The 25,822-nt window shown below is 38.6% G+C and overlaps 1 protein-coding gene across 1 annotated transcript in view; it reads right to left on the bottom strand.

Annotated features, from left to right (window-relative positions):
* LOC112971748 (voltage-dependent calcium channel subunit alpha-2/delta-3) overlaps positions 1-25,822 on the bottom strand; it is a 187,307-nt gene that overhangs the window by 98,998 nt on the left and 62,487 nt on the right. The window contains exons 7-14 of the mRNA XM_026077430.1: positions 24,238-24,312; positions 11,598-11,681; positions 5,255-5,326; positions 4,958-5,019; positions 3,093-3,160; positions 1,132-1,177; positions 882-979; positions 220-313 (exon numbers count right to left, since the gene is read on the bottom strand). Coding sequence (XP_025933215.1) covers positions 220-313; positions 882-979; positions 1,132-1,177; positions 3,093-3,160; positions 4,958-5,019; positions 5,255-5,326; positions 11,598-11,681; positions 24,238-24,312 — 599 coding nt within the window. The remainder of the gene's footprint in view (positions 1-219; positions 314-881; positions 980-1,131; positions 1,178-3,092; positions 3,161-4,957; positions 5,020-5,254; positions 5,327-11,597; positions 11,682-24,237; positions 24,313-25,822) is intronic.

Below are 25,822 nucleotides of genomic sequence, written 5' to 3'. Positions count from 1 at the left end.
ACAGTATTTAGGATGAAATGGTTAACAGTTGCTTTTCATGCATTTTAATACAGTTAGAAATTAAAACAAGCAAATGAACTGAAAAGGATCACAAAATTGATTCAAATATATCTTGCTAATCAGACAAAATATTAGTATTTGTTGAGTATTTCCTCAGTTCTTGAACATAACTATAAAAATTCATCCATGATTATAATGACTGATACAAAGCTTACTTACTCTGACTTATTTAAGGCTAGACTGGTCCAATAAGCTTCAATTGGTGCACTCACCACTGCATCAAACAGAACTTCCTGGATCAATTCTTTATCACCTATTATAATATATTAAAATCAATATACATATGTGCACACAGAGAGAAAAAAATTTTTAGCTGAATAAATATTCATTATTTTTACCGTACTAACTTTCTCTCTTATATGCATTCAGAATTTCCACAGAATTGAACATTTACTGTGCCATATTACATGGTATTTTACTACAACTGTATTTTTCACATATCATTTTATTGCACTAACAAAAAATTTAGATTAAAAAATGAAGAATGCATTTCCCATTTCATACAACATGTCGATTTAGGCATTATTTCATGCTCGCGCTTGCACATGATATAAGGTTAAAGCAATTAGGTCTACTAACAACCACAAAAGGTCTGTATTTCCATTAATATCTCAAACAAAATATGCACTTATCCATGTGCTGAAAAAAAACTCAAAACCAAAAGAAATTCCAAAGTAATATGAGCCAATAAGCCAATTTCAGTTTATCACTGGTAAAACTAAGCAGCTTTTCATTTTGTAGAAGGTTCAATATAAGGACTGTTTAGCTGGGCTGATGTCTACTACTTGTATCTCCAGAAATATATTTAACAAGATACTTGCACTGGAGCAATGGCTCTTTTCCTGTAAGGTAGCGTTTAATCGCTTCTAACTGAGTCATTTGACGGTGTTCAGGATGTAAGTCAGTGTTGCAATAGGACCTGTGAACATGATGCCAAAACATTAAAACGTTAATATTTATAAGCATGATCCCCCTTTGTCTTTGAACATAAGAGCAGGGCTCAGCAAGCACAAACAATATGAAACCAAGAAGGGTAACAGACAACAATTTCATGCTTTGTTTAAGGCTTACCATTCATCTGCTAAAGATACATCAGGGTGTTCTAAATCATGCAAACCTGTAACAGGAAAAATAATGGGTTATTTAGGGAGCAGTCTGGGTAACAGATGGTTATTTACATATACTTCATAACATAAACTCTTCCGTCTCGGAAAGTGTGTTATTACCACAATATAATAAATAACAGAGCAAACTATGTTCAAATATGTTTTAAGGAAAGCCAACTAAATCAGATCTAAAAATGAAAAGGTAGAAAAAAACACTTTTTTCATGCTGGTAGGTTTAGCTCATATTAATTGCTTATGTGATACTTCTGGAGTTTTGAAGAAAACTTGAGCAAAGAGAAATATTCAAAGGTAAAAGAGTCCTATTTGTATTCTCTTGTTCTAGTTGGCTAATAAAGTTCTTATGCTAAAATGCAAACTTCTCATTTGATGGGAATTGTTCTCTTTTTCTTTTAAAAATTATTTCTTTAAGAAGTACAGCTCTCCCCAAAACCTAAGCACACAGTCCATGAACACAAACAGCAGTTTACAGGATTGTTCAAAATAGGTTTATTGTACTAACAGGCCATGCAGATGCTTGTAAATAAGAACTGTATCATTAGCTATACAGCACAATTAAAATGTACTTTGGCAATTTTAAAAACTCTTAAAACATGTATCAATAGACAATAAGCAAGCAGGGTTCAGAATGCAGGCCCTGGGTTTAACCCCTGAGTGCACAGTAAATAATAATAGAGCTATGGTGGTTAAGAAAAACAGGGGAGTCGCAACCAGTGCTACAATTACGGTCTTAGCGATAGGGAGGACAGTGATGTGTCAGTGACAGAGATCAGTGAAGGAAAGAGTGGGAGAAAAGGAACAGTTGGTGATGGCTATGTTGACATTTATGGTAACACTGAAACATCCAGGAGGAAATATCAGGCAGGCTGGCTGAGATGTGTGGCTGGATTAAAAAACAGGACAGAGGTATGTCGGGGATGGTTTGGAGAGAGAGCAGCTCCAAGTCTCCTGCTGTGCTCTCTTTCTATCTAGACACATATTTGTTGTGCAAATGACTCATAAACCTTAAAGCATTTCTTTTTACATCTCCCCTTGGAACTGGAAAGTATTCTTGTCCCAAACTTACAGCTGAGGAACGAAGACCTGAAGAAATTAATTAACTTAACATCACTGATAAACCAAGAAGCAGAACTGGGAACAGTGCCTTAACCATAAACTCAGAAAGCATTCCTTTTCTGAAGCTTTTTTTTTTTTTTTTTTTTTTCCTCAGTATCTTCTATTTTTGGCAACTGCTAAAACTTCTCAACCTTACAGCACAGAGAGCCTCTGCGGGGCATGTCCACCATGCACACACTGCAGGCCGGGCAGCCACCAAGCTGCTCCTGTGGATCTTCCTGCCTGGCCATCTTCTGAAATGTCTCTGATCCTCCTTCATCTTCTGGACCCTTTGCTTTTAAACTAATTGTTAAACAACTTTATCTATTAACACTCACAGTTGACTCCACTCATTTTATTACTGGACTTACCAAAAACTAAAGCCATAACGAAAGAAGGGGTTTTCCCCTGCTTACTTTATACTATTATTATAAAAATTCAAAATGTAAATCACTCTAGACCATACCCTAGGTAGGTATAGCTCTGAAAGACTACAATAGGTAGCCTGTGAACAAAAAAGCCATAGCTATTACAAAGCTCTCAGTGTTTTCTTCATTCAGATTCTGGACTTTGAGTGATTCTCATCATTTGAACATAGAGGAAGGATGAGGGGAGATGATGCCCCTGTAATGAAGGTTTACAGATGGTCTGACTACGCTTAATATGAATGAGGAAAAAACCCATGAAGCAGAAGATCTAGAAAATATCTCATTCCCTTACAGAACCTGCAGAAAAACATACAAGCTTTAGGTCCACAAAAATCAGCAACAACACCATTGCGTAAGCAACACAAGAAGGTAGAGAATACCTTACCTTCCTCTACAGTTACATTCCCTCTGAAGAAATATTTTCCATGTCCTCTAGAGAGAGCCACACCTAAACTGTGCAGAGAAATAACGCAGACCTTGAAATCTGTGCTACAAACAATAACAGACATTCAGAGCTATTTTCATTTCTAAAATTTCCAGTACTATAATTAACTTTAAAGCTGTTTCCAAAGTCTCACTGATCATATTTATTGTTCAACTCGCTACTTCAATGCTCTTTCAGTTCTGATGTGCCTGCAACAAATGGTGTGTTTAGGTGTGCTGAGGGGTGCGGTAAGCCATTATTCTCGGGCAAGCTAGCAGGCGAGCCCTCCTAAGCTCGCTGCTGTTCACCCAGCGTGAGATCCCTTCTGCTGCGCCTTGAACATGCCCATGGCCTTACAACAGAGGAAACGATTCTTTTTAAATCAGACTGATCTTCTGAGAAACTCTATAAATGTGGGAATCAATGGAGCTACTGAGAGGCAAAGAATTTCACATGTGACAATAGCATCATGACTCCACCGCGGAACAATTTTTCTGCTATTCATATCTCCAGCCAGTTTAACTTCCTTGCATTGACTTTAGCGCTATAAACCTTCAACAGTTAAGTACTTGTTTGGGTCTGGTTTTTAATCTACCATTTAACCTATTCCAGTGTAATGAATGGCCTGGGGGAATCCCTACCTCCCTCTGTTGAATTCGCACACAGGATGCCTTCTAGCAGTCATTCATTTAAGGGGATGGTGTCAAGTTAGGAACTTGCTAGTAATCACTAAGACTGACAATGTACGGGCTGGTATTTTAAGGACATGAACAGGCATAAAATCCAACAGCATGCATGCTGCAATCCAACAGCTAGGTCTGGAAACGGGATGTACAGTAAATATCTTTGACATTACAGTGTATATTTTTAAAAACATTGCCTCTGCTGTCTCTGAATCTATAGTCCTGTTCCATCAAAACTAGATACAGACCATGCTGAAACAGGCAGGACAGATTTCCTGCAATATTTACTTCTGTCCTAAAGATCTGAACTCGTGCCACGTACATATATGTTGCCCCATATCTGCTTATTAAATAGGACAAGAATGATACCACCACAAAAAACGCTGAGTTTTGTTACCCCGGTGTGAATTTTAACAAGAATAAATACATGCATCAGAGATCAGAGAAACGTGCCTATATTTTCTCTATCTGGAAATGTGGTTCAAGTTCTGTGAAATGGTTCCATTGAAGAAAATTTCAGTTGAGTATTGCAGCTATCAGCCTCCTGCTTTAAGCATAAGGTACAGTTAATATTCTTTTATTAATGGAATATTTCTAATTCAAATATGAGCATTTTAAAGTGATTGCTTTTCAATTTTTATGCTAAGATACATGCCAGAATAACATGGCTGACTTACTCAGTTTTAGTTATACAAATACACTGAAGGTAGTTCGGAGAAACAAAATATCCAAACCTCAAATTGGAAGTGAAATACTATCTCATTTTATATTACATTTTTGTTGTGGAAAAAAATCAAAATGGGGCTCAATATGTAGTTACTTAAACGGATTATAGTATTTATAGCTCTCCAAGTACATGCGAAAGCCTTTCGTTCAATGTAAACCTCAACTGAATATTTTTTTAATGAAACGTAAGCCATGACAAACACAGCGAGTTTGCCTGTGTGAGCTTGCACAAACTTTCCATCCCTGGAAAAGCTGAAAGGAATGCTCATAAGCTCCTTTTCCTTGCTATTTTCAGCATTGTCCAGGGATATTTTATTGTGAGCTTTTGCTGATGAGCTTTTAATGGGTTCACAAGCTCTGTACAAATGCAAGTCCAATGAGTCTGATGAAATGTCCATTTATTATGGTCAGCTCTACCTGAATGGAGTACCCTTGATGTCTGTATAATAGTAGTCATTTGTCATCACCAATACCCGTTTCTAGATTCAGAACAAGAAAGTCAGAAGAGGAGGGGGGAAAAAGGTTGTTATAAGAAATGCATAAAAGATCAAGTGATTAATCAATGATAAAATTACAAGCAACGTGTAACTTCAGTGCATGAAAAAGACAAATATCACAATGAATCATACTTATGGCAAACAACCTTGAAAGTTAAATTAAAAAAATTAACTGCTTGCTGTATACATAGTGGGAAGAGTATTTTATATGTTGTACCCCTTTGTCCACTGTCTTCTTCACCTCCATGGAGAATTTTCCTGTTTTCCGATTCACCATTGCATTTCGGAGCTGAAATGAAGAAAATACATGCTGGTTTCCTTATTTGCATTTTCTAGGATTCTTCCACCTCTGAGTTCTCTGGTAATTTCGTTTGGCCTCAGCAGTCCCTTGTCTTCATTTTTCAGTAGTTTTTGCTACACGCTAAGCAGCCCCCTTACAGATTTGACTACAGTCTGTATAGGCCGAGATGCCTGGCGCCCAGCTTCAGGCAAGTTGCTGAGGTAAATGAAGCGGGAGCTCTCAGCACCCTTCACAGCAAGAAAGCTCCTCCACATAGCAATCTGTATCTTCTGTGGGCTAAAAACTGAGTAATTGCCTACTATTCCCCACTTATTGCAGAGGAAGCTAAAGGAAGTCTAGGTTTTCAGCCGGATTTTGTACCTGAAGTTAGCCCGGGATACAGTGTTTAAATGCATGAGCAATCATATATATAATGACGAAGCAACAAAGGGAAAATCCCACCTATTTTCCTCTTCATTCTGCTTCAGCTTGGTGCCCTGCATTGGGCTGCACCCTAGACTCACATCGGCGACCGCACCCGAGCTGCATCGGAAACCAGAACTAGCGTAAAGCACGACAGGCCGCCCGATCAGCAACCTGTTTCACGGGGAACGCACAGCTGCAGGGCTCTGCGACCCACCCGGGCTGCGCATCGGGCTCGGGGTGCCCCTTGACAGGCAGCCACTTCTGCCTGCGCGGTGGGAGCCCCAGGGCAGTCACGGCTTTGAGAAGAACTCGCCTGAGCCTCTCCCTCTCGAAGCTCTCTGAAAGACTTTCTAAACCCCCAAGCCCCAGGTTTTATTAGAATACAAACCAAAAAATTAACTTTTAAGTAGAGAAAACTCAAGGCAGCTATGGAAAACAGAAAAATAAAAATAAAAAGGGTTTGCACAATGGTTTACCCCCTGCTCTGCTCTTGCAGGTGGGTTCTCCCTTCAGGTGAACTCTGTTACTGTTTTGGCTTGCTGCAGACGCTGTGCAGTCCCCTGTGACTCCCAGAAAGCTTCTTCCTGTCCTCTCTGAGGCCCGAAAGGCTCTCCCTACTCCTGTCAGTAACTTTGTCCCGGTCTCTGTGTGAGCTGCAGGCTCCCAAATCTGCAGTGCAAGTCCCTTACCCATCACCTCGGACATGTCTTCCCCTAGCACACCTACCTGCTCCCTGGGAAAGGGGCCGTCCCTCTTCTCCTTTCAGAGGACTGCAGCTGACACAGCCACTCTTTTAGGGGAAAATACCACGATTGCGAAAAGAAGAGTAAAAAATGACAACTGTCCATCAGAACTACGAACCAAAACGCCCTGAGGTCTCTCTAGCAGCGAAGCAAGCACTACGCTGCCCCAGCTCGCCTGGGCAGAGGGGCTCTGGGCTCGAAATGATGAACGACAGGACATGCTTTTTGAGAAATCCTCAGCCTTTATACCTTGAACTTGCCAATCTACCCATTCAACGCTTTTGGGAAGAGATGAGAAGAGCTATTGCTTAGCATTTATACCAGCAATATATGAAAGAATTTTGGATATTCTTAGATTTAGGACGGGAGGAAGCAACTTTGGTTTATATTTTTAATTAATGTTAGTGGTGCAGAAAATTTAGAAACGGTTGTTTCAGGACACCTTCAGTTACAAAGTGAAACTGCTGTGCCTGTGGGATTTGGGGGGGTAAGCAGCATCTGTAAATCTTTCACAGCCATAACTCTCATTACAATAGAAACATTCCACTATTGCTAATTAATTCACACTCCTTCTTCAGGGATATTCAAAACGCAGAATAATATTGACAAAACAAGCACTTTTATGTCTCTTCTACCACTTATCTATCTGAACACGATGTTGGACATAGTGTTCTTGCAGCATAAGTATCCCCTGCTCTCCAGCACACCTCATGCCAGATTGGGCAATTGAGACAGATTTTCATTTAAATTTGTGAAGACAGTCATATCAACGAACTCTGCAGGCTTTTTGAGTTAGCTAGGACTGAGAAGGGAATGCCAAAATTTGCCAGTGAAATATCTGGTTTTATTTTCATGAAGTTGAGCATGGCTGACCTATCAAAAACTGCAAAGTTTGCAGCTCTTTAAATTTAATTCTGGGGCATCTAGATTTGAATTAACAGTCTTACTCTTCTGTCAGTGAGTGTAAAAGAATAATTTTTAGCTGGAGGCATGTATAAAATAAAGCATATATTTTGCTGTAGATTTTTTTAACAATACATAATAGGCAATTCTGGAAATATTTTCCCATTTTAAGTTTTGTGGTTTTGGACTTGGAGAGCTGGTCTTAATTAACCATCTACTTTCTAACATTTACAGAACAGTTCCATTTATCTTTAACATGGTTTTCATTTTTCTCCTATTGGTGCCTGGAGTTGTCTAAGGCCCATTCCTCCCACAAGCCTCAGGCAAGTCATAGATTTACTAAAAGGGCCTCCAAACTCTCAGTAGTGTTTAAGATCAAGTCTGCATGTGGGATTTGGAGTTTTACTTTTCTCCATTTTTTTGCTTGCTGTGATTACATTTCTTGGCTTTATAATCTGGTTTCTCAGCTCTTCTGCAGTTTCATCTCCCTTCTCAAATGTATAAAATAAGTACTGCCTCATTTGGCTTCAAGCCCCAAAACATTCATTCATGGTCTCTTTTTTTATTTGAGAAAGAAAAAAAAAACCTTCATTCAGCTAGAAATTATAGTAACAGAATTTTAAGATGTGACTTAATGAGAAAAAGGTTTCTGTCCAAATTGAAACTTCTTGTCTTTCGTACTGTGTATTCCCAAATTTTGCTGGAAGTCACTTTTTTCCTGTTAGTGTAATAAGCTGATGCCAGGATTTCTATTTCTAATAAAATGCAGCGAGATCAAGACAGCAGCTACTGTAAGTTGGGAAATGAACTGGTGAATATATATTTCATGGCGAAAAAAAATTCTAACCTCAATTCTGCCATCTTTTCCTTATTGGATCACTAGAGAAAATTATTTCTTCTCCACTTTAGTGATTTGCATTATTATTTTTTCAACTAAATGTCTTCCAATCTATTGCTAACAACCCAGTTTCAATGCTACAGTATGCGATCATTCTATATTCTTGGAAAACTATGTAGCCATTAAATTAATGTGGTAACAAGTGAGAAACTATCTTAATCAGCTTCAACAGAAGGATTTCATGGCAGAAAAATATACCAATAGTACTCTATGTTAATAAAACATATGAATACACTAATTCTCTTCCTCTACATTTGAACAAGCAACACTCTCCTACCCAAGTTGGAAAGGAACAAGAGCATAAAATCCGAGGCTTTGGGTGGAACAAAGTGGCATGTGGCTCTCAAGTTAACAAGCTTCTCTGTGAATTTTTACATCTCCAACACAAAATCTACAATTTTCACTCAAAGTTAACAGTAGCAAGGATGTGCCTACTGCAAAAGATCTACCAAAATAATACATACTTTTTGAACACTCATTTGGGTCCTCACATCAGAAAAGTTGAGTAAAAAGACAGACTTCATTACAGTAACCTGCAGAACTCCTTCAAATCAAGAAATTCCATTCTCTCTCCAGCTCTATTGCTAATAATGACTCTCTCTGTAGCTCCAATATTCCTTTATATCAAATTTCCTTCTCTTTTATTCTTTTGTTAATATTTCTGATCATCAGCTGCTCTGAAGGTCTTAGTAACATGGTATGACTCACGTATATCTCATTTCACACAAAGAAAACTTGTAAAAATACCTGTCAAAATACTATTTAAATAAGAAAATATACCATGTTAGACACTCACATGAAGGCAGCATTAGGAACTTTAATACATTTTTCTACAATGTTTAACACACTGTCTTTTCAGAAAACACTTGCTAACTAATCATCAAACAGTACATATGTATGCTGTTTTACAAAAAAGTACCTTTTGAGGGGATTATCTATGAAGGAGTATCTGCTTATTCAGGCATGCACCCGTGAATTATAAGCATTGAGAAATGGGGCTCCTTCAAGGAGCCCCACATCTATACTATACACGAGTACTGAAAATTGTGCTTATTATTGCTCCAAAGTTACAGTACAATATCTATATATTTTTAGTAAGTGTTATATATTCATAAAAATTAATTTCATTCATCATTCATCTATTTTTTAATTCTTACATATTGGGCAATGCACCTGGATCTTTTCTACAAACCTAATGTTCAATTTAGTCTATCAGTAATGCAGATTAACCTTTTTCTCTCCTTCACAAGATGAAAGAATTGGAAAATTGTTTGTTTCTAGGTTAAAATTAAAAAATATTTTTTAAAAATCCTTTTTTATTGGTGAAAGAGTCAAAGAAAATGCATGTGCGTATCTTTCCTCAAAATGTGAAACAACCCTTTTTGCTTCCTCTGGATGCACACAAGTTAGATTTGGCTAGAAATTTTCAGAAAATTTTGTGACAGATCTTAGCGGTCTGAAAGAAAGGAATAACTTAGAAACAGCTGTATTTGGACTTTTCATTTTCACGAGCATTCAGAGAGAACCACAATTATAAATAAAGCTTAATTTTCAACATCAGAGAAATAGTTCAATGTTACAGTAACTGAACAACTGAATTTCTATTAAGATAATATTAAAAATGAAGGACTAAAATATATAAATTAAGCAAGAAATGTTGGAAGAAATCAAAAGGGAAAAAGCAAAGAGAAATAACAAAAACAAATTTATGAAGGTTTAAAAGCTGCACTTAACTACAGCAATAACATTTGAAAGGAGAGAGTAAATTTTTAAAGCTCAATTGCAGATGAACTGATTGAGTAATATGTGCTTAAAGATAACAGAAAAGGCAAAGCATAAAATATGAAGTCAACCTGACTGCCAAGATTGCAGAAGGCAGCTACAGAATATGAAAATGTAATGAGGAAGTCTTAGATGGTGCCTGCACAGAAAACTGCACCAAGCTATGGAAGAAACAGTTAAAAAAAAAGTTGAGTGTGCACTCCAGGACAAAAGTTTAAGTAAGGAGGTAAGATGGCCTCTTAGGAGAGTATGAGGACAATCTATCACCAGACAAAACAGACCTTGCTAAAAACGTAAATGAATTGTTTCACTGTTCACAAAGGGGGTGGGGAGAGGGAGGGAGGGAGGGTAGATATATATTTTTCAAGGGAGAAAGAAAATACAGGCCTATGTCAGAACAGGGATCAAGAAATTAGTACATCTGAAGACCGACAAGACTCTAGGGGCAGTTGTACGTGATCCATCCCAGATTTCGGAAGGACATGACAAAGTAAATATGGGAACCTTCAGTGGATGTACTCAAAACCTCTCTGGAAAAGCAGAGGTATGAGGGACTCAGGAGAACCTAATGCAGTACTGATATTTGAGAAGAGATCTAGGAAACGTCTATGAAAAATACAGACATGCAGTCGTGACTTTGGCAGTGGGGAACTTATGGGAAAAAACTAAATTACAGGACAGAAAGGGGAACACCTGGAAAGTTACGATTTAATTAAGGACAGTCAGTGTGGATTCACACAAAACGAATCATGCCTAACAAATCAGATTTATTGAGGAAGTAACAGAAAGACCAGGCAAAGGTTAAGCCATGGACATAAGGAAAGCTTTTGATACAGTACTGCAGAGAAGGCTAAGCCCGCAAGGTATGAAAGAATAAGACAAGTGAACTAGAGAATAGATGGAGCACTGAAAAAATGAGTTTAGCGGAAAGGATCTTGTGCATAACAGCTAATAGAGATAGAATGAGTGGTTCTGCAGCTACCCATATGTCTGAAATTAGGAGCTGGGAGTGAATCTTTGATATGTGTGATCTGAACAGAGGCTAAAGTATCCAATTCATTTATTCATCTGATGCTTTTTGATTTTGTTCAATAGGGAAAACAGGACTCATTATTTCCATTAAGGGAAGAGGGATCTCAGAGAGAGAAGTTGAACTCATTCCTTAATTTCTAAGTTTCAGCAGATGTGCGGACCAGCCCTAAACAGATATTCTATTTCCTTCTCTAGCACTGTCTTTGCTATCCAGCAAAGATACCAAATGGGATGCACAGAGAACGCAAGTCAGGTGATGAGTTTTACTGATGATACAAAGAGTCTGTGTGCGTGTGTGTATGTGCATGCTTGTGTAAGGGAGAATCAATACGAAACAGGAGGGTAATAAAATTCTGAATGAGGTAGAAAGGGGCTATTGTCTTTCCCTTCCTGTGCGCGGTCAGGTTACCTCGCTGCTGACTGCTTGAACAGTTTCCAGGTACAGTAGTGGGCTACAGGACAGTCTTCTGACAGCGTTTTAAAGCACATCACTTACCACATCATCTCTGTCTTCCCACTCGACCTCAGAAAGATCCACACTGCTGTAGTTGGGCTTTCTTCGTTTCTTCCCTTCTTCATACTGGCATAAAAAAGGGTGAAATGTTTAGTTATCTGCACAAAGATTCTGTCTCAGAAGGTTTTTAAGACTTGCTGGGTGGTTGTTGATTGCACACAATATACATAACAGTAGGTAGCTTACTGCATATAAAGTGAACCACATTGCTGCATAAATATTTTCTCTGAACTAAAAACCTACTTCATATGTGAGTATTTGCATGATCTTTTGCCATGATACAAAGCTTTTCTTGAAGGGCACACTGAGAAGTCAAACTCAGCAGTTGTACCTTCTTTTCCCAATATGGAAACTACAGGAGGCCTTGATCGTGTAGTTTATGTTAAATGTCTCAAACTAGCTCTTTCAGCTGTACAGGAAGTTATATTTACTACAATCTTATCAACAAAATGTTTACACATTTCCCTTTAAACAAGATAAGATGCAAGTCCTGGGAAGTGTGGTGTTAACATTTGCTGTTACTATATTTTATCTACAATTTAATGGGAAAAAGTAATATACTAATAATGATAATTTATAGTTTTTATCACCAGTCACCATTATACTGTAAATCTCACATTTTAAATAAACATCACTAATGACAAATGGATTCTGCATTGGGGTGTTTATAATGTGGGAAATTCTGCCCTCTGCTGAACATTCAAAACCAGAGAGCCTACTACTGTACGAACAAAACCCTTGATTTGTGGAAGATGACAACATATTTGGGAAGATCTGAGAATAAATAAATTAATCTAAATGGTTAAGCAAATTTATGGGAATATATTTGAAAGGCTCAAATTTGGTGAGATCAGCGCACTGTGAAATTTGGCCTTTTAACTTCTATGATGCAATATAAAGGGGGGAAAAAAGTCTTTCTATGAAATGTGCCCAACACACTGGAATATTGCGAAAATTCTCAAAACCGCCTTTGTAACTCACCAGCATAGCATCATAGAAGTATAGAAAATGTACCTGTAAGGCAGTACATATAATTGATTCTCCTCCCCCAGGGTAGGACCAACTATACATAAACCAAACCTGTCAGTGCTTGAGACAGCCCATTCATCACCGGGGCTCGTGCTGCGGGAACGTTCAGTCGCATTCTGCAGATTGCAGAGGGATCAGACCGGCCAAAGAGAAATCTTGCTTTCTGAACATTAAGAGGTTATTCCTATCCTGACTTTCTCCTCTCTAAATTAAAAGACTTGCATGTGAATCCCACAGTTGTTCTCGTAGGTCACAGTATTTAAAAACAGACACAACAAAATCTTCCTGAAGAACAGCAAACTGTTTCAGAAGATTGACTGCTGGATTCTAATCACAAAGAGATTTTGAGATACTGGTAGCATTGTCATGTTTCTTCTAGCACAGACTCCACTGAGCCTCCTTAATTTTAACCCATGATAATTCAGACACTCCAGTCACTTCTATGGATGCTCCTTCTGGGCATCTCTGTGGGATAACATCCTGAAACAATTCTCATTCTTCTTTTTGAACAAGAAAAATTCTCACCACCTTTGCAGGTGTAACCCCTAGACTGGGTTCTGACAACTCCTGCAGATGCTACTGAAGAGTACATTTGTGTGCTTTTCTTGCCCTTCTGCTAGAGGTTACCATTCTCCGAACAACTGGGGTATCTACTTCTGGGCTGATGCTATTCACAGATGGGTAGAGAGATGTAAAGAATTTCTGCTCTCAGCACATGCTCATACACCAGACTGTGAATTCAAACAGCTCATTGCTCTGATTCATTCTTCCTACATGACTCAGCTGTGATAGCTGAAGAGATAACTATACCCAAGTACGGAAGTACAAAACTTTGCAACCACTATAGTTAAATCCCACAGGAATAAAAAGTGAGAGGATAATGTCCAGTTCATTAGCAGGGCTTGATTTTTGTACTTTTCTGTATTTTGCAAACCTCCCATAGTAGCTGCAGCTATAATAATATGAAGATATTTATATGGATGTATCAGGAATATAATCTTTAATCTTTACAAGGAGTAACTATGTCTACTCTCAGTGGCTGCACCAATTAACCAAGCACAGCTTTGATCTGATTTAGTCATACTGGTGTAGAAACAGTTGCAGTCAAGCTCTGAAACACTGAGAGCTGAGAAGTGTTATATAGAAATTTACTGGGATCATCTGAGTGGAGCAAATGTGAAGCAACTCCTATACTGGTTTATATCCTTACTCACAGATGTTGAAGAGCTTCTGCACTATATTGCATTTTCAGACACACGCAAATCTTTACTTATGACAATAGGAGTTGATCTTATGTATCTGACAACAGAAGTGGGCTTCAAACAAAGCAAACCATTTGCTTCTTTTTTTTTCAATTTTAATCATGTTGAATCCATATCTGGCATTAAAAGAGCAAAAAACAATATCCAAAAGCAACCAAAAAGAGAGCTAGATAAAATATTCAAAGTTCTGCCACAAAGCCCGAATCAGAAGTATTTGCATCTTCAAAATTCAGACAGGTGTGAAGAAAACCAAAATCCCAATGCTAAAGCAAGGGGTAGACTCCATAAGACCCCAAAGGAACTCAAAATGCAGAACCTTTAGGACAGGAACGGGTAAAGTACTGAGATGCCTAACCTCTCTTTATGTTCTTATGCTTTACAGGCCAGCGTTCAGTTGCCTACAGAGGAATTTGACATGTGAAGAGTGGACTTAGGATATATTTCAGGAAAGGATGGCAGAGAAAACATAAAGATCAACTTCCAGCAGGGACCGGATTTTCTTCTGATACCAAAACTAGCAATTATTTGTATAGTTGGGTAACTTTGCTTACACATCTAACCTTCATGAAGATACTAACTTACTCCTAGCAGTAAATTTACACGTCCATATACTTATGTAACTAAGGCCTAAAACATAAAGAGAAGTAGATCAATTATCAAATATTTCATAACACTAGTGTTCAATTGGCTGTTCTTCTCTAGTTTCTTTCTAGCTTTATTGCCTAACTAATTTCCATGGACACGGAAGCAATTCACTAGCTTTTAAAAATGGCATTCATCTATACCTTTTCCTCTGGTAGCAAACTGAATCTAACTTCACTGTTATGTCTATCCGAGACTCCTGGGTGAAGTACAAAACACTGATTGAAGGCTGAAGCCAAATCCATTTGCAAGATTACTATAAAGCACTGAAACAAATTAGTAAGGGACCCACTGGGAAAGATAGAAACTAGGAGCCCTACCAAATTACTCTGATTTAAGTGCATGAGGAAAAGAGGTAGATTTAAACTGTGTGCTGTTAATCTACTTTGGCCGACATAAAATGTGTGGTGATATTATATAGCAGTTAACCTCTGCAAAATAAACGATGGGCACAAATTTTTTTAAATATCTGGCCTGGGATACAAGAACCTTTGGGTTTGCTCAAAATTAAATGATAGCTCCAAAGTACTTTTGTTTGTGGAAAGAGCAAGGGCAATGATTTCCTTTGGTAATCCAAATGACTTTTATCTTATTCAGTATCTTTTATTTGAGGTTTGGCCAAACTGTTATAGCACTGGATGATTCAAACAATATGTGACGTGTACTGTTTAAAGACTGAATCGCATTTTTTCACCACCCCCTATACAACCATTTACATGTGCCATTATTAAACTCTTCACTTTGATTTTTTTTTTTTTAACACAAGCAGTCCCAAACCATCTGCATTGAATATGACCTGCCACATGTTTATAAAGTCAGACTGTGGCAATCTGATCACAGAGGGAGCAAGCTACATCTTAACAGCTGCAAGCCTCGGGTCTAAGGTGATCGGAATTTCCCAGACATGTGCTCCATCTGGATAACGGGGAGTGGTAGGAGAGAGGAGGCTGCTGTGATAGCAGTCTTGAAAGCGTCAATAGATTTCAGTGAACTAGCTTAGGCACATTTGTGAATCCCCTGTGAGAAACTGTGAGAGCAAAAATGTGTCTCACAAACAACAACCAAAGGCAAATAATGTCTTGGGCAAGCTCTTCCTGGCCATATTACTACCCTAAGTACCAAAACAGGCCATCAGGAACAACAATAACAGCAAAAAACTCTTCCAATTTAAAAACATAGTATCAGTTGATTAAGTTTCATCTTTATGGATTAGTACTTCAGAATTAGGACAATGTATTAACCTCAACAGAATTTAAGCATGATCCTAATTTTTTTGCTTAAAGGAGACAAACTTTAACATACGCAAATATGTTTTGCTGAGCTTGAATACTATGTAATAAAATACACAGTAAGATTCCATGTATAACTACAACTTATATAATTATATTAAGCATATTAAGCCAGTCTATAAAGGTATGCTTGTCTACAAAGTTTAAAAGGATACGCTGAAAAAACAAATATTGTAGGAAGCATCATCAACCAAAATTACACGCTTTTCTGTATTGTTTTAAGTAACTAAACACTAAGACTGAACAGAGTGTCATTACTGCAGTTCTCCAGGCTAGGCGGTTATTCAGTGACCTCCCTTCTCGCAGATTCTGGACATTAACATGACCAACTATTTATTGCCTTGTGCAGTCCTAACCGACACGATGCAAAGACTGCAGCTGTTCGAATGGAAACTGCAATGAACCTGACGTTACCTGGTCAATATAAGGTCACATACTGAGATCTTGGCCAGCAATCAATCCCAGTATAAATCGCTCCTGAGTCACACTATTCCTCCGGAGGTTACCGTGCGTGAGGCATGTCTGGGGAGCAAGTGATACGCTCCTGCAAAAAGAGCCACGCCGCCCTGCTGCCCAGACTTGCAGAGAAAGGAAGCGGGGGGAGGCATTTCCTTCCGACTTTACAGTTCGGAATTATTGCAACCTTTGCTGAAAATTTCTGCAAATATGTCGTAAGTCCTTATCCTAAAATGCCTAGAGTTTAAATACTATGGGACAAAGACAAGTGGGAATACAGGCGAAGATGGTGAGAAGACAGGGGAAGAGATTGCTTCAATAGACTGATTCACAGTCTGAGGTCCAAAAAAGCACAGAAAAACTCTCTTCTCTGCTTCACCTGTTTATATAAAATCACCCTCAGTGACTGAGCTTTCATTCACCATGCACTACGTAGCTCCAAAACATTCTGCCTGGGGATATATGTGAAGCCGCATCCTATCTCAGTGTTAACCACTACTGCTTGGCTTTTAAGCTCTTTATTTCATTTAAAATTTTTCCTGCTCACATGATCCTGATTTGGTTTCTGTGATACTTTTATTTCATGATTTGCATTTATTTTGTGACCTCAAATGATCTTTATTGCTCTGCATTGCGTCTTGAGTTTGTAGAACGCTCATAGGTGTCCAAAGTCATCTGCTGTACAAAGCTCCTCGCGTTATTGTTAAGAAAAATGTAACATCTTGATTTCCTTAGGAAAAGAGGAAGAAGAATTTCCCTTTTCAAAGACAGACTTTCATGATAAGCCTATTATTTAAGATTTTAATCCAGAAGTTCCTAGGTTATGGTTGGCAGTGGAAACCAGTTATTTCGAACTGATTTTTCATGCCAGATGGGAGTAAAAAACTGCCACACTGTAAAATTTCCAGCAATATTGCAGAGAAAAACTGACAACAGGAGACATGTCATTTGCTGGGGAGGAGAGAATAAGGCAATTCTAAGTCTTCAGGCAGAGAAAAAGTAGATGTACCACGTATACAGCAAGAACCCTCTAGCAAAGTAACAGAAGAAAATAGTTTTCATGCCACATCTGTATTTCAGTGGCTCTTTCTCCTTACAATCATAACATATGTGTCTGCATCACAAATAGCGCGGTATCATTTAAAATAATGACACCGACAATAGGGAAACTTGCAGAGTGAAGGGAAAGCAAAGGAAGAGAACACAGCGTTAAGTCACATGCCTACAGACCGGACAAAAGCACCTTGGCTGCGCTCGCATTTTCAGGTGGATTGCAGTTGATTAGCAGTGTGACATGCATGCGATTTACTCCACCGAAAAAAACAACCCTTCCATTTAGGATTTTATTTGCATTCTCAGAACCTTATCATTTGGGATTATGTAAAACTGGCAGCTGCTTATAATTATTTGGGGTTTGAGTAGAAATAATTAAAAACATCTGCCTTTATCTTAATACTACCAGACTTAAACCCATGAGCTCGGTTATACCTAACTTCAAAGCTGAAAGCAAAGAATAAAAGAAAGCTTCACATATTGCTAACAAATTTTCAGTGATTCATTTATATGTACAACCAGTTATTCAACAGCCTTCAAACCTTTAATTATCTTTTAAATATATGTAATTTTGCACTTCTAATTAGATAGCAATTTAATGCTCTCACAGGGATTCAGATGGGCTGTCTTTTTTAAAATGTAAAAACCAATAGGAATAATCATTGGCATTCAAGTGATTGAATTCTTCAGTTATTTAAATGAACGTGAGGCATTTACACTGTTCAAATCATTTAAATATTCTGCTGTCAGCTACAGCTGTAGAGTTTTATGGAGTCGCTGAATAAAGCAAGGGTAAGTGTAGGTTATCTTACGTTCCAGGCGGGACTCCCCAGAGAGAAATGAGATTTGCTGCTTATGAAAGGCTAACACTGCTTAAGCGGGGCATTAATGTCTCCCCCGAGACTTGGATTTCTCTGTTTTTCTATATTAGGAGAAACAAATTTTCCCAGAATTTACAGCTACGAAAGACTCAGTACTGGTCTAGCAATCTTTAAACACAGCAGGTCCTTTAGCTATATGCAATATTTCGTGACAGTCAGCATTCTAAACTGAAACTGGTGACTTACTCAGGCAGCTAAACCTCCAAAATATCGCGGTTAGGGTATTAGGCTATATGCATGAGATTTGTTTTCTGTGTATACCTTCCCTATTAAGACAGTCTAATTAGAGGAAGATGTGCATCATTTTAAAGAAATTTATCAATTGAATTACAGCTTATAGTGAGAAAAAGAATATTCACATCTAGCCATCCGAAATATCACCATTACTAGCCTTCCAGAGCTTCAACTGAGAGTATGAATATATGCCTCAGTTGCCTCAGGGAGAGAGAGGAGCTTGATTTAAACTTAGAAATACTATAAAATCCTCAGTCATCATTGATATTACTAACCTATAAGTCATAACGCATTCCTAATCTTGTGTTTATCAAAAAATGGTTGAATCTGAATAAAAGATACTTTTGATTACATAACAAATGCATTTAAATACATATTTTCTTTAATTAAGGAACCTGAGCTCCCTGATCAGGACCTTTGAGCATTCTGCTCTAAACGAACCTAATAATTACCGAAAACAAAATCCCTCTTTATTCGTGAACAAAAATACAAATTCCATTGCCAATAATGAATCAAAAAAGCCACAGACTTTACAAAATCCACCAGGAACTTTTCTGTTATTCACTGAAAGTATGTGAAAAGCACTCAGATATTATGACTGAGGGGAAACAGTACAAATCCCTAAAACTAGATAAGATTTGTAAAGGTGTCAGTCGGTGACTCTTGCAGGCACTACTCATTCAGTGGCATTCCTTAATTTCTCTGTAATCCTACCGCTCTTTCTTCATAAAGCTGTTTTCTGTTGACACCTAAATATAACAAACCATATGATGACAGTTACAGTAAGGAGCAATGAGCCACAACGGATATGGTGACTGTTATTAAATGTATGTCAGAAGTACGCATTATTAGTTTATTAGCCTTCCTTTGCATTCATTGTGCTCATTTCCTTGGCAAACCATAACATTGTCGTGATATATTTTGCATCTTGACATTTAATGGGGTAATACCTAGCACACTGCAAGTGCTAAGAGAATATTGAAAAATATGCACTAAAATCTGACACAACGGAGAAAAACTTTGTCCTCATGTGCACATTTCAAGCATGCGTGCATTTCAGGAAACAGGAGTAATATCCTTGAAAAATCTAAAAATTCACTTTTTTGAATTCCCAAACAATTCATTTCTTCTTAACAATAAGTTGTGGTTTTTAATTAGATATAAAATTCAAAATGACATCATACAATCGAAAAGATCCGCTCATGCAGAATCAAATACTGTGTTCTGTAAAAAATAGGGACTTTTAATCAAAACGCAGCATAGAGAAGCATTCTGATATAGATGTCCAGAATTTAAAAAAAAAAAAATTGGGGGGAGAAAACCGTGAGGAGCACATTTTTCACCTCATTTATCATTGTACATTACGAAAACAGCAATGAATTACCCCCAATTTACAGCAGTAAAATTGGACTCAGGTCTAAGAACTTTCCCAATGAAAAACATTGCAAAGATGCTATCAGTAACTTATTACCTATATCTGTTTTTTGTTGTTGTTTTTTTTACCTAGGGGATTCCCAAAAGGTTTTACCAGTTATGGCTACATGTGCCTACAAGTGAAATGAGTATATCTTGCAGTGTTAGCAAAATCATGCAGCCTGATCCATGGAAGAAAAGAAGTTATTTCATCTGATCAGACTTTAAATTATTTATTTACAAAAATTTTTGTATTTAATTTTGGACACCTATCAAATGTTATTAGCACACTTTGAGTTTTAAAGACATTTCAGAAGGGGCTTTTTTGGGGGGGGCTTAGTGTTGTACAGCATCTAATAGCTTATGCACAAATAAAAACCAATCATACAGCAGAATCTGCCACAGCTGTATGAAACTTGAAATAGAAATCAAAGTAATAAAAGTAAATTATAATAAGAAAAATCAAAAACAATGACTGAAGAAAGCTATGAGGAGAATATTACTTTCTAAGGAAAACAGATGATACAAATTGCTGCATCTTACAAGCTTGCTTGTTAAGGCCTTAGGTTTGGGGGCCGGGGTTCCCCCTTTAGGACAAGTGAATCTAAGCATGAAGGGAGGCAACACACTGCGCTTGTACAGTACAATGCAAAGCACGCTACGGTACGTTACGGTAACTAAACCAAACTCGTAGAGGATGCAGGAATATCTTTCTTACCCGGCCGCTACACAAAGCTCTGGTTTATGGATTTGGTTTCGCCTTTGCACTTGATGAAGTATGCTATTAACTGTCCTTTTGTGAGAGAGGGGAGGTTTTCACACACGTGCAGCTACAGCACAGTGCTCCGCACCAGTACTGAAAGTCCTGACGTGTCATGGCCATCAGCTGCAGCATCTCGAATTACCCCTGCACTATTTTCAACGGGAATTCCCCCCAAAATAGGCGTAACGTGTAAAAATAACACGTGAAACGTTCCCTCCCATTATGCAACCTAAAAAAGGCCCTGAAGTGCACCAGCAAGAGGACAGAGAGTGATTTTTTTTTTTTTATTGAGGACTTCTTAAAAAAATTTTTTTTTAAATCCCCGTGGAGTTTCCAGCGCTGCCGCTGGCACCACGGGAAAAGCCCACGCGCAGCGCCCCGCGCAGCGCAGCGCAGCGCCCCGCGCAGCGCCCCGCTCCCTCCGCGCGCACCGCCGCGGTGCTGGGGCGCCACCGCCCGGCGGCTCCGCCGCGCCGCAGCCGCCCGCGGGACACCCGGGTCCTTCAAGCGGCGTTCCCCTCCCAAGCCGCTTCGTTTCGTTCTCCGGCGGCACTTCCAAGCGCCCCTCGCTGCCGGTTGTCGTGCCTCAGCTGTGCCTCAAGGCCCCGGCCGCCAGCAACTCGTCCTTCGGGGACGAGCGTAACGGGAAGATCCTTCAGGCCCCGGCACGGCCGCAGCAGCCCGTGGAAACTCCCCCGCCGGGGCTGGCGGCCGCTCGAGCGGCTGCCGCGCACCTGCACGCGGAGCTGCCGCGCACCAGCACGCGGAGCTGCCGCTCGGCGACGCGCCTCCCTTCCGCGCCGCGCGCAATCGCTCCACCGCCCGCCCGCACGCCGCCGGCCGCCCTACCCGACAGCCAAGTTCATCCCAGAAACGGTAGAGGAAACAGCAGAGCAAATCGCCAAGAAAAACATTTTAAAATGTAAACCCCAAAGGATAACCAGCACACACGACATAGCTGCCTTAATGATTAAACACGCTGCCCAGGAGAAGACGGAGATCCCGCGCAAGAGGAAGCGCTCTTGCTCAGCCAGTGCTTGCTCTCCTGCCCGTCTCGGCCGAGTCCCGCCGGACAGTTTCTTAGAGAGCAGCGTGTCAGCTGCAGAACTAACGGATACGGCCGCTGGGGTTAGCAACGCAGCAGCCTAGCGGTATTCCAGCTTCACATCACCGCAGGAGAATATAACGGCAATACAGGCCAGTTTGGATCACATCAGCAATCAGTGGACTTGCAGGTAAACCCCAACCCATCCAAATAATTTTAGGTAGTATCTTTGGTGAACTTCAATTTCAGTCCTGCACACCTATTTTCACGTACTTCTTACCACAAATCTCATGGAAGTTTTGCCCCTGGTTGTAACGGTATCAGGATTCAGCCTGTAACAGTAATGTAACGGCGTAGGCCGCCAGTCGCTTCCCTCTCAGAAACCCCGCTGAAGTCCAGCAGAGACTCCCGTTGCGCGCAGGGGCAGAAGCGACTCTCCCAAACTGAGCTGAACCGAACACGCCACAGAGGTATCGCAGAGAGTTCCCTGCAGCCGACCGTTTATGGGCTACTGCCCAGCGTTTTCATTCTAAAAAGAGACTGTTGCGTAAGGTAATGAAATAAGTGTCCTCAAGATGTACACTGGGGCTAGGGATGGTAACATAAAACCACCTTTTCCCCTCATAAAAACATGCCACCACAACAGAAATAAGGAAAGCAGATAACACCCCTTGTCAGTCTAACTTAAATTATGCACTGTTCCTGGATTTCATTACTTTCTGTTTATTAAAATATCTGTTCTTTAAAGAATAGATACTATTTTTTTGGAGCAATCCTTGGGGTAAGTAATTTGCCAGAAGAAAAAGGGATGGTATGGTAAATGCATGTATTGTAAAACACTTGCAATCTAGATAGGGAACTTTCAAATATATATTCCTATAGCTTCCAAATAGAGGCTGTTAGAGGTACCTATGAAGAATGAGAGAGAGATCTTCAAAAGCCCTTTTAGGAATCAAGACAAAGTCCTGATTTTAGTATTACAAAGAGTGGGGAATGCTATAAAAAGCCAGCACCCTTATACCTAACCTAGAATAGGATATCAAAGAAACATGAATTTTAATACATACAGAGAGAAGAAAAAATATTGTGAAGGTAGTGGCTGATCGTGAACTAAAAAACAGTGCCATGGCATTTCCCTTAGCAACAGCTGAAACATTTTGAAGGCAACCTCGTTATGGGAAATCATCTGTGGAGAGTGTACAGGTGAAAAAAACATTTTAGTGAAAAATAAAGGTCACAGGAGCATATTAATTTAACTGACTGAGATCTGAGCTCTATAGACCTGGACATAAAGCTTTGATGACTCATCACTGGGATGGTGAAAAACATTGGGTTCATTCACAAGAGCCATTTCTGAGAAAAAGTATTACTTATTGGTCAATAACATGCCAAATTCTCTCCAGATCTTCCTTTCCACATCTGTGGAAGCTTTTACCATCCAGAAACATGAGTTATATTTTTAGAAGAAAAATAATAATTAAACTATTTATTTAAAAATTCCTTCAAAGATACTGTAATGTCCATTTTGCCATTGGATTGGTTGTCCATTTCTACAGTGACGTTACTGAGAAAAAGTTTTCCCATTCACCCATGAAAGCCCCCCTGCTGAACTTTTCATTTGCTCGACTTCAGTTAAATAATAAATAAGGAAACAATAAGTGCAAATACAAGTGTTAATTAAGTGTGTAATTCCTAGTCTGAACCTTAGAAAGACAAAATGCCTTTGCTGACTGAAAATGTCAGATACGCTAATGACTTCATAAATCATGCTTTTCAATAACTTTATTTTTACACGAAATTAGCCATCCAATTAATATTTCTGTTTTCTACTAAAATATTGTTGAAATCAGACATTACTTAAAGTGGCTGCATGAGAAATACATATGGCAGCCATGTGTATATGGCAGTGAAATCATTAATGCAGATGCTTTGCTAAGAGTTGATAGTGATGGAACGCTTGCAAGTGCTGTTCCTAAACAATGATGCAATGAGGAATGTACCCGTTCTCTAGGGCGTTAAGTTGATAAACATTTGGGTAACAGGCACTTCTATTTTTCCTACTCTGATTAATGCAAACAAGACGATGAGGGAAATAAACGTAAATTTGCTGTTATTTCTCTTTTAGTGAGAAAATCCCTTGTGCCCCTATTTTGCTTAAAAATATGTTTTATTGAAATTTCTGCACATATTTTAAATTAGCTTTAACACTTTAACATGACAAATAGGGGTTATTACATAGCAACAGAGCATTCCGTTTCAATGTAAAATGAACATAATTATAGCAATTTTTGACTTTGCTATTCTGCAGCAATGGAGGTCTGCATCTTTTGCAGAACAACTGGTATATTTATTTTCCTTGAATTTTTTCATGCTAACCTTTGTTTCCAGAGGAAAATATTATTATACTCAGTAATGTGTTCAAAGAGTTGTTCCTGAAAAGAACAATGCTCTGTTGTACTTACATTTCTTAACAAATATTACATTTTTTAAAGCAAAAGAAAAACAAATGCAACATATATAGCTAGATAAAATGGGTTAGTAAATAGTATTCTTACCAAAGGCCTAAGTTCTGGATGAGTCAAAATATATCCATTGTTTGTAATTGCAAAAGCATATCCATGAATACCTAACTGTAAGAGTAAATGAGAAAGAAATACTAATTAGCATGGTCTCCAGTGATTTCTGAAACAAAAAACCCAGCCAAACATTTAGTCATTTATGGCTTAAAGCTGGCATTCATAATCCTTATCAACACAGTATTTCATTATAAGGTATGCAAAGCACTGATCCTTGGCTTTTTGTGAAAATGAGAACCTGTCATTGCGATGAATTCAGCATATAGCACAATTTTAAAATGTCACACACACTTTGCTATCTAGGGCACTTATTGCTATGCACTTTAGAGTGAATTAGATATACTCATATATAGGAGACACCACAGCACGTGTCATACGATATGTGCCAAAGCAAAGGGATACTGGAATTTAGTAAATTCACGTATTCCCCGGAGTGGCTAGGTTCAGCTTACGTCACTTGTGCAAGTGATGTTGTAAAGGAATCGTTTAAATCAATGCTGCTGAGTGTACAGTTACACTGAGCAAGCAGTGGCCTGTCATCCCTGGTATTTGCATCTACCAGTCTTAAAGGCATTTTACCCCTCTGTTAATTCAAGTTTATTTGGATACCCAGAACAAGGCTTATTTCTAATAATAATTCACGGATTTGTAGCCAGTGGAACTATGGGAGATCATCTGAGAGCAATGAAATGCTTTATGAGGCCTAATGGTATATGTAATCAAATTTAGCACTGTACTTATTTAAATAACAACACTACGTTTTAACAATAAGCCTGTTACACAGTTGAGTGCACCCACTGACTGCAGTAAAAGTACCTTCCAATCCTTCATGTGGTCACTCAAACATCCCTTCGCAGAAACTTGCTGCTAACGCAGAATCTTTCTGCAGCTTCAGTGCATAACTGACTTTTACCGTGCAAAGAGTGGATTTATGCATTTCACTATACTTTTTCACTCAGTTCTTTCAATTCTGAAGCAACGTAATATTCCATATATGTGTGAAACCGCTCACTGCGAATGTGATTCTGTTCCAACCGCTATATCTTTGAGCATCTTGATATGCTGAGGTATTCAAAAAAATAAAAGCATCTTGCTTTGATATTTGTTTCATATTTTTTGCTATTAAAAAACTAATTTTTAGAAAAATAATTTTCCTTATTAAGGATCTGATTGAGCAAACCCTCCTTATTCAACAATGTGCTTAACCAAATGGTTTAAATTTAAGCAAACAATTAAATTTTTATCAAAGAAGGACGAAGCTTCAGTACATTCTTAATGCTTTGCTTGAAGTGGGTCCACAGCTATCTGTCTGGCATAAAGCAGTGTGAGCAAGGTTAACAAGACAGACTCATTTCTAAAATGTAAGTAGGACAGCAAGTCTGTTAGCTTCTGTAATTTTCTGGAAATATAAAATACAATATGATATTATAGCAAGGTCAGAGAGAAAACGTAACCAAGTGAGATTTATCCTCTCTCCTGTGAGTGATTGGATATGATCAACTATATCTGCCACATAGAAGATTGTTTCATAAATTAGCAGTTTTCCTAAGGCAATAAACTTTAG

The sequence above is a fragment of the Apteryx rowi genome, unplaced genomic scaffold, assembly GCF_003343035.1.
Source record: "Apteryx rowi isolate R43461 unplaced genomic scaffold, aptRow1 scaffold_452, whole genome shotgun sequence".
NCBI classification, from domain to species: Eukaryota; Metazoa; Chordata; class Aves; order Apterygiformes; family Apterygidae; genus Apteryx; species Apteryx rowi.
The sequence above is the reverse complement of the archived record's forward strand: the minus strand, read 5'-3'. Positions and strand labels throughout refer to the sequence as shown.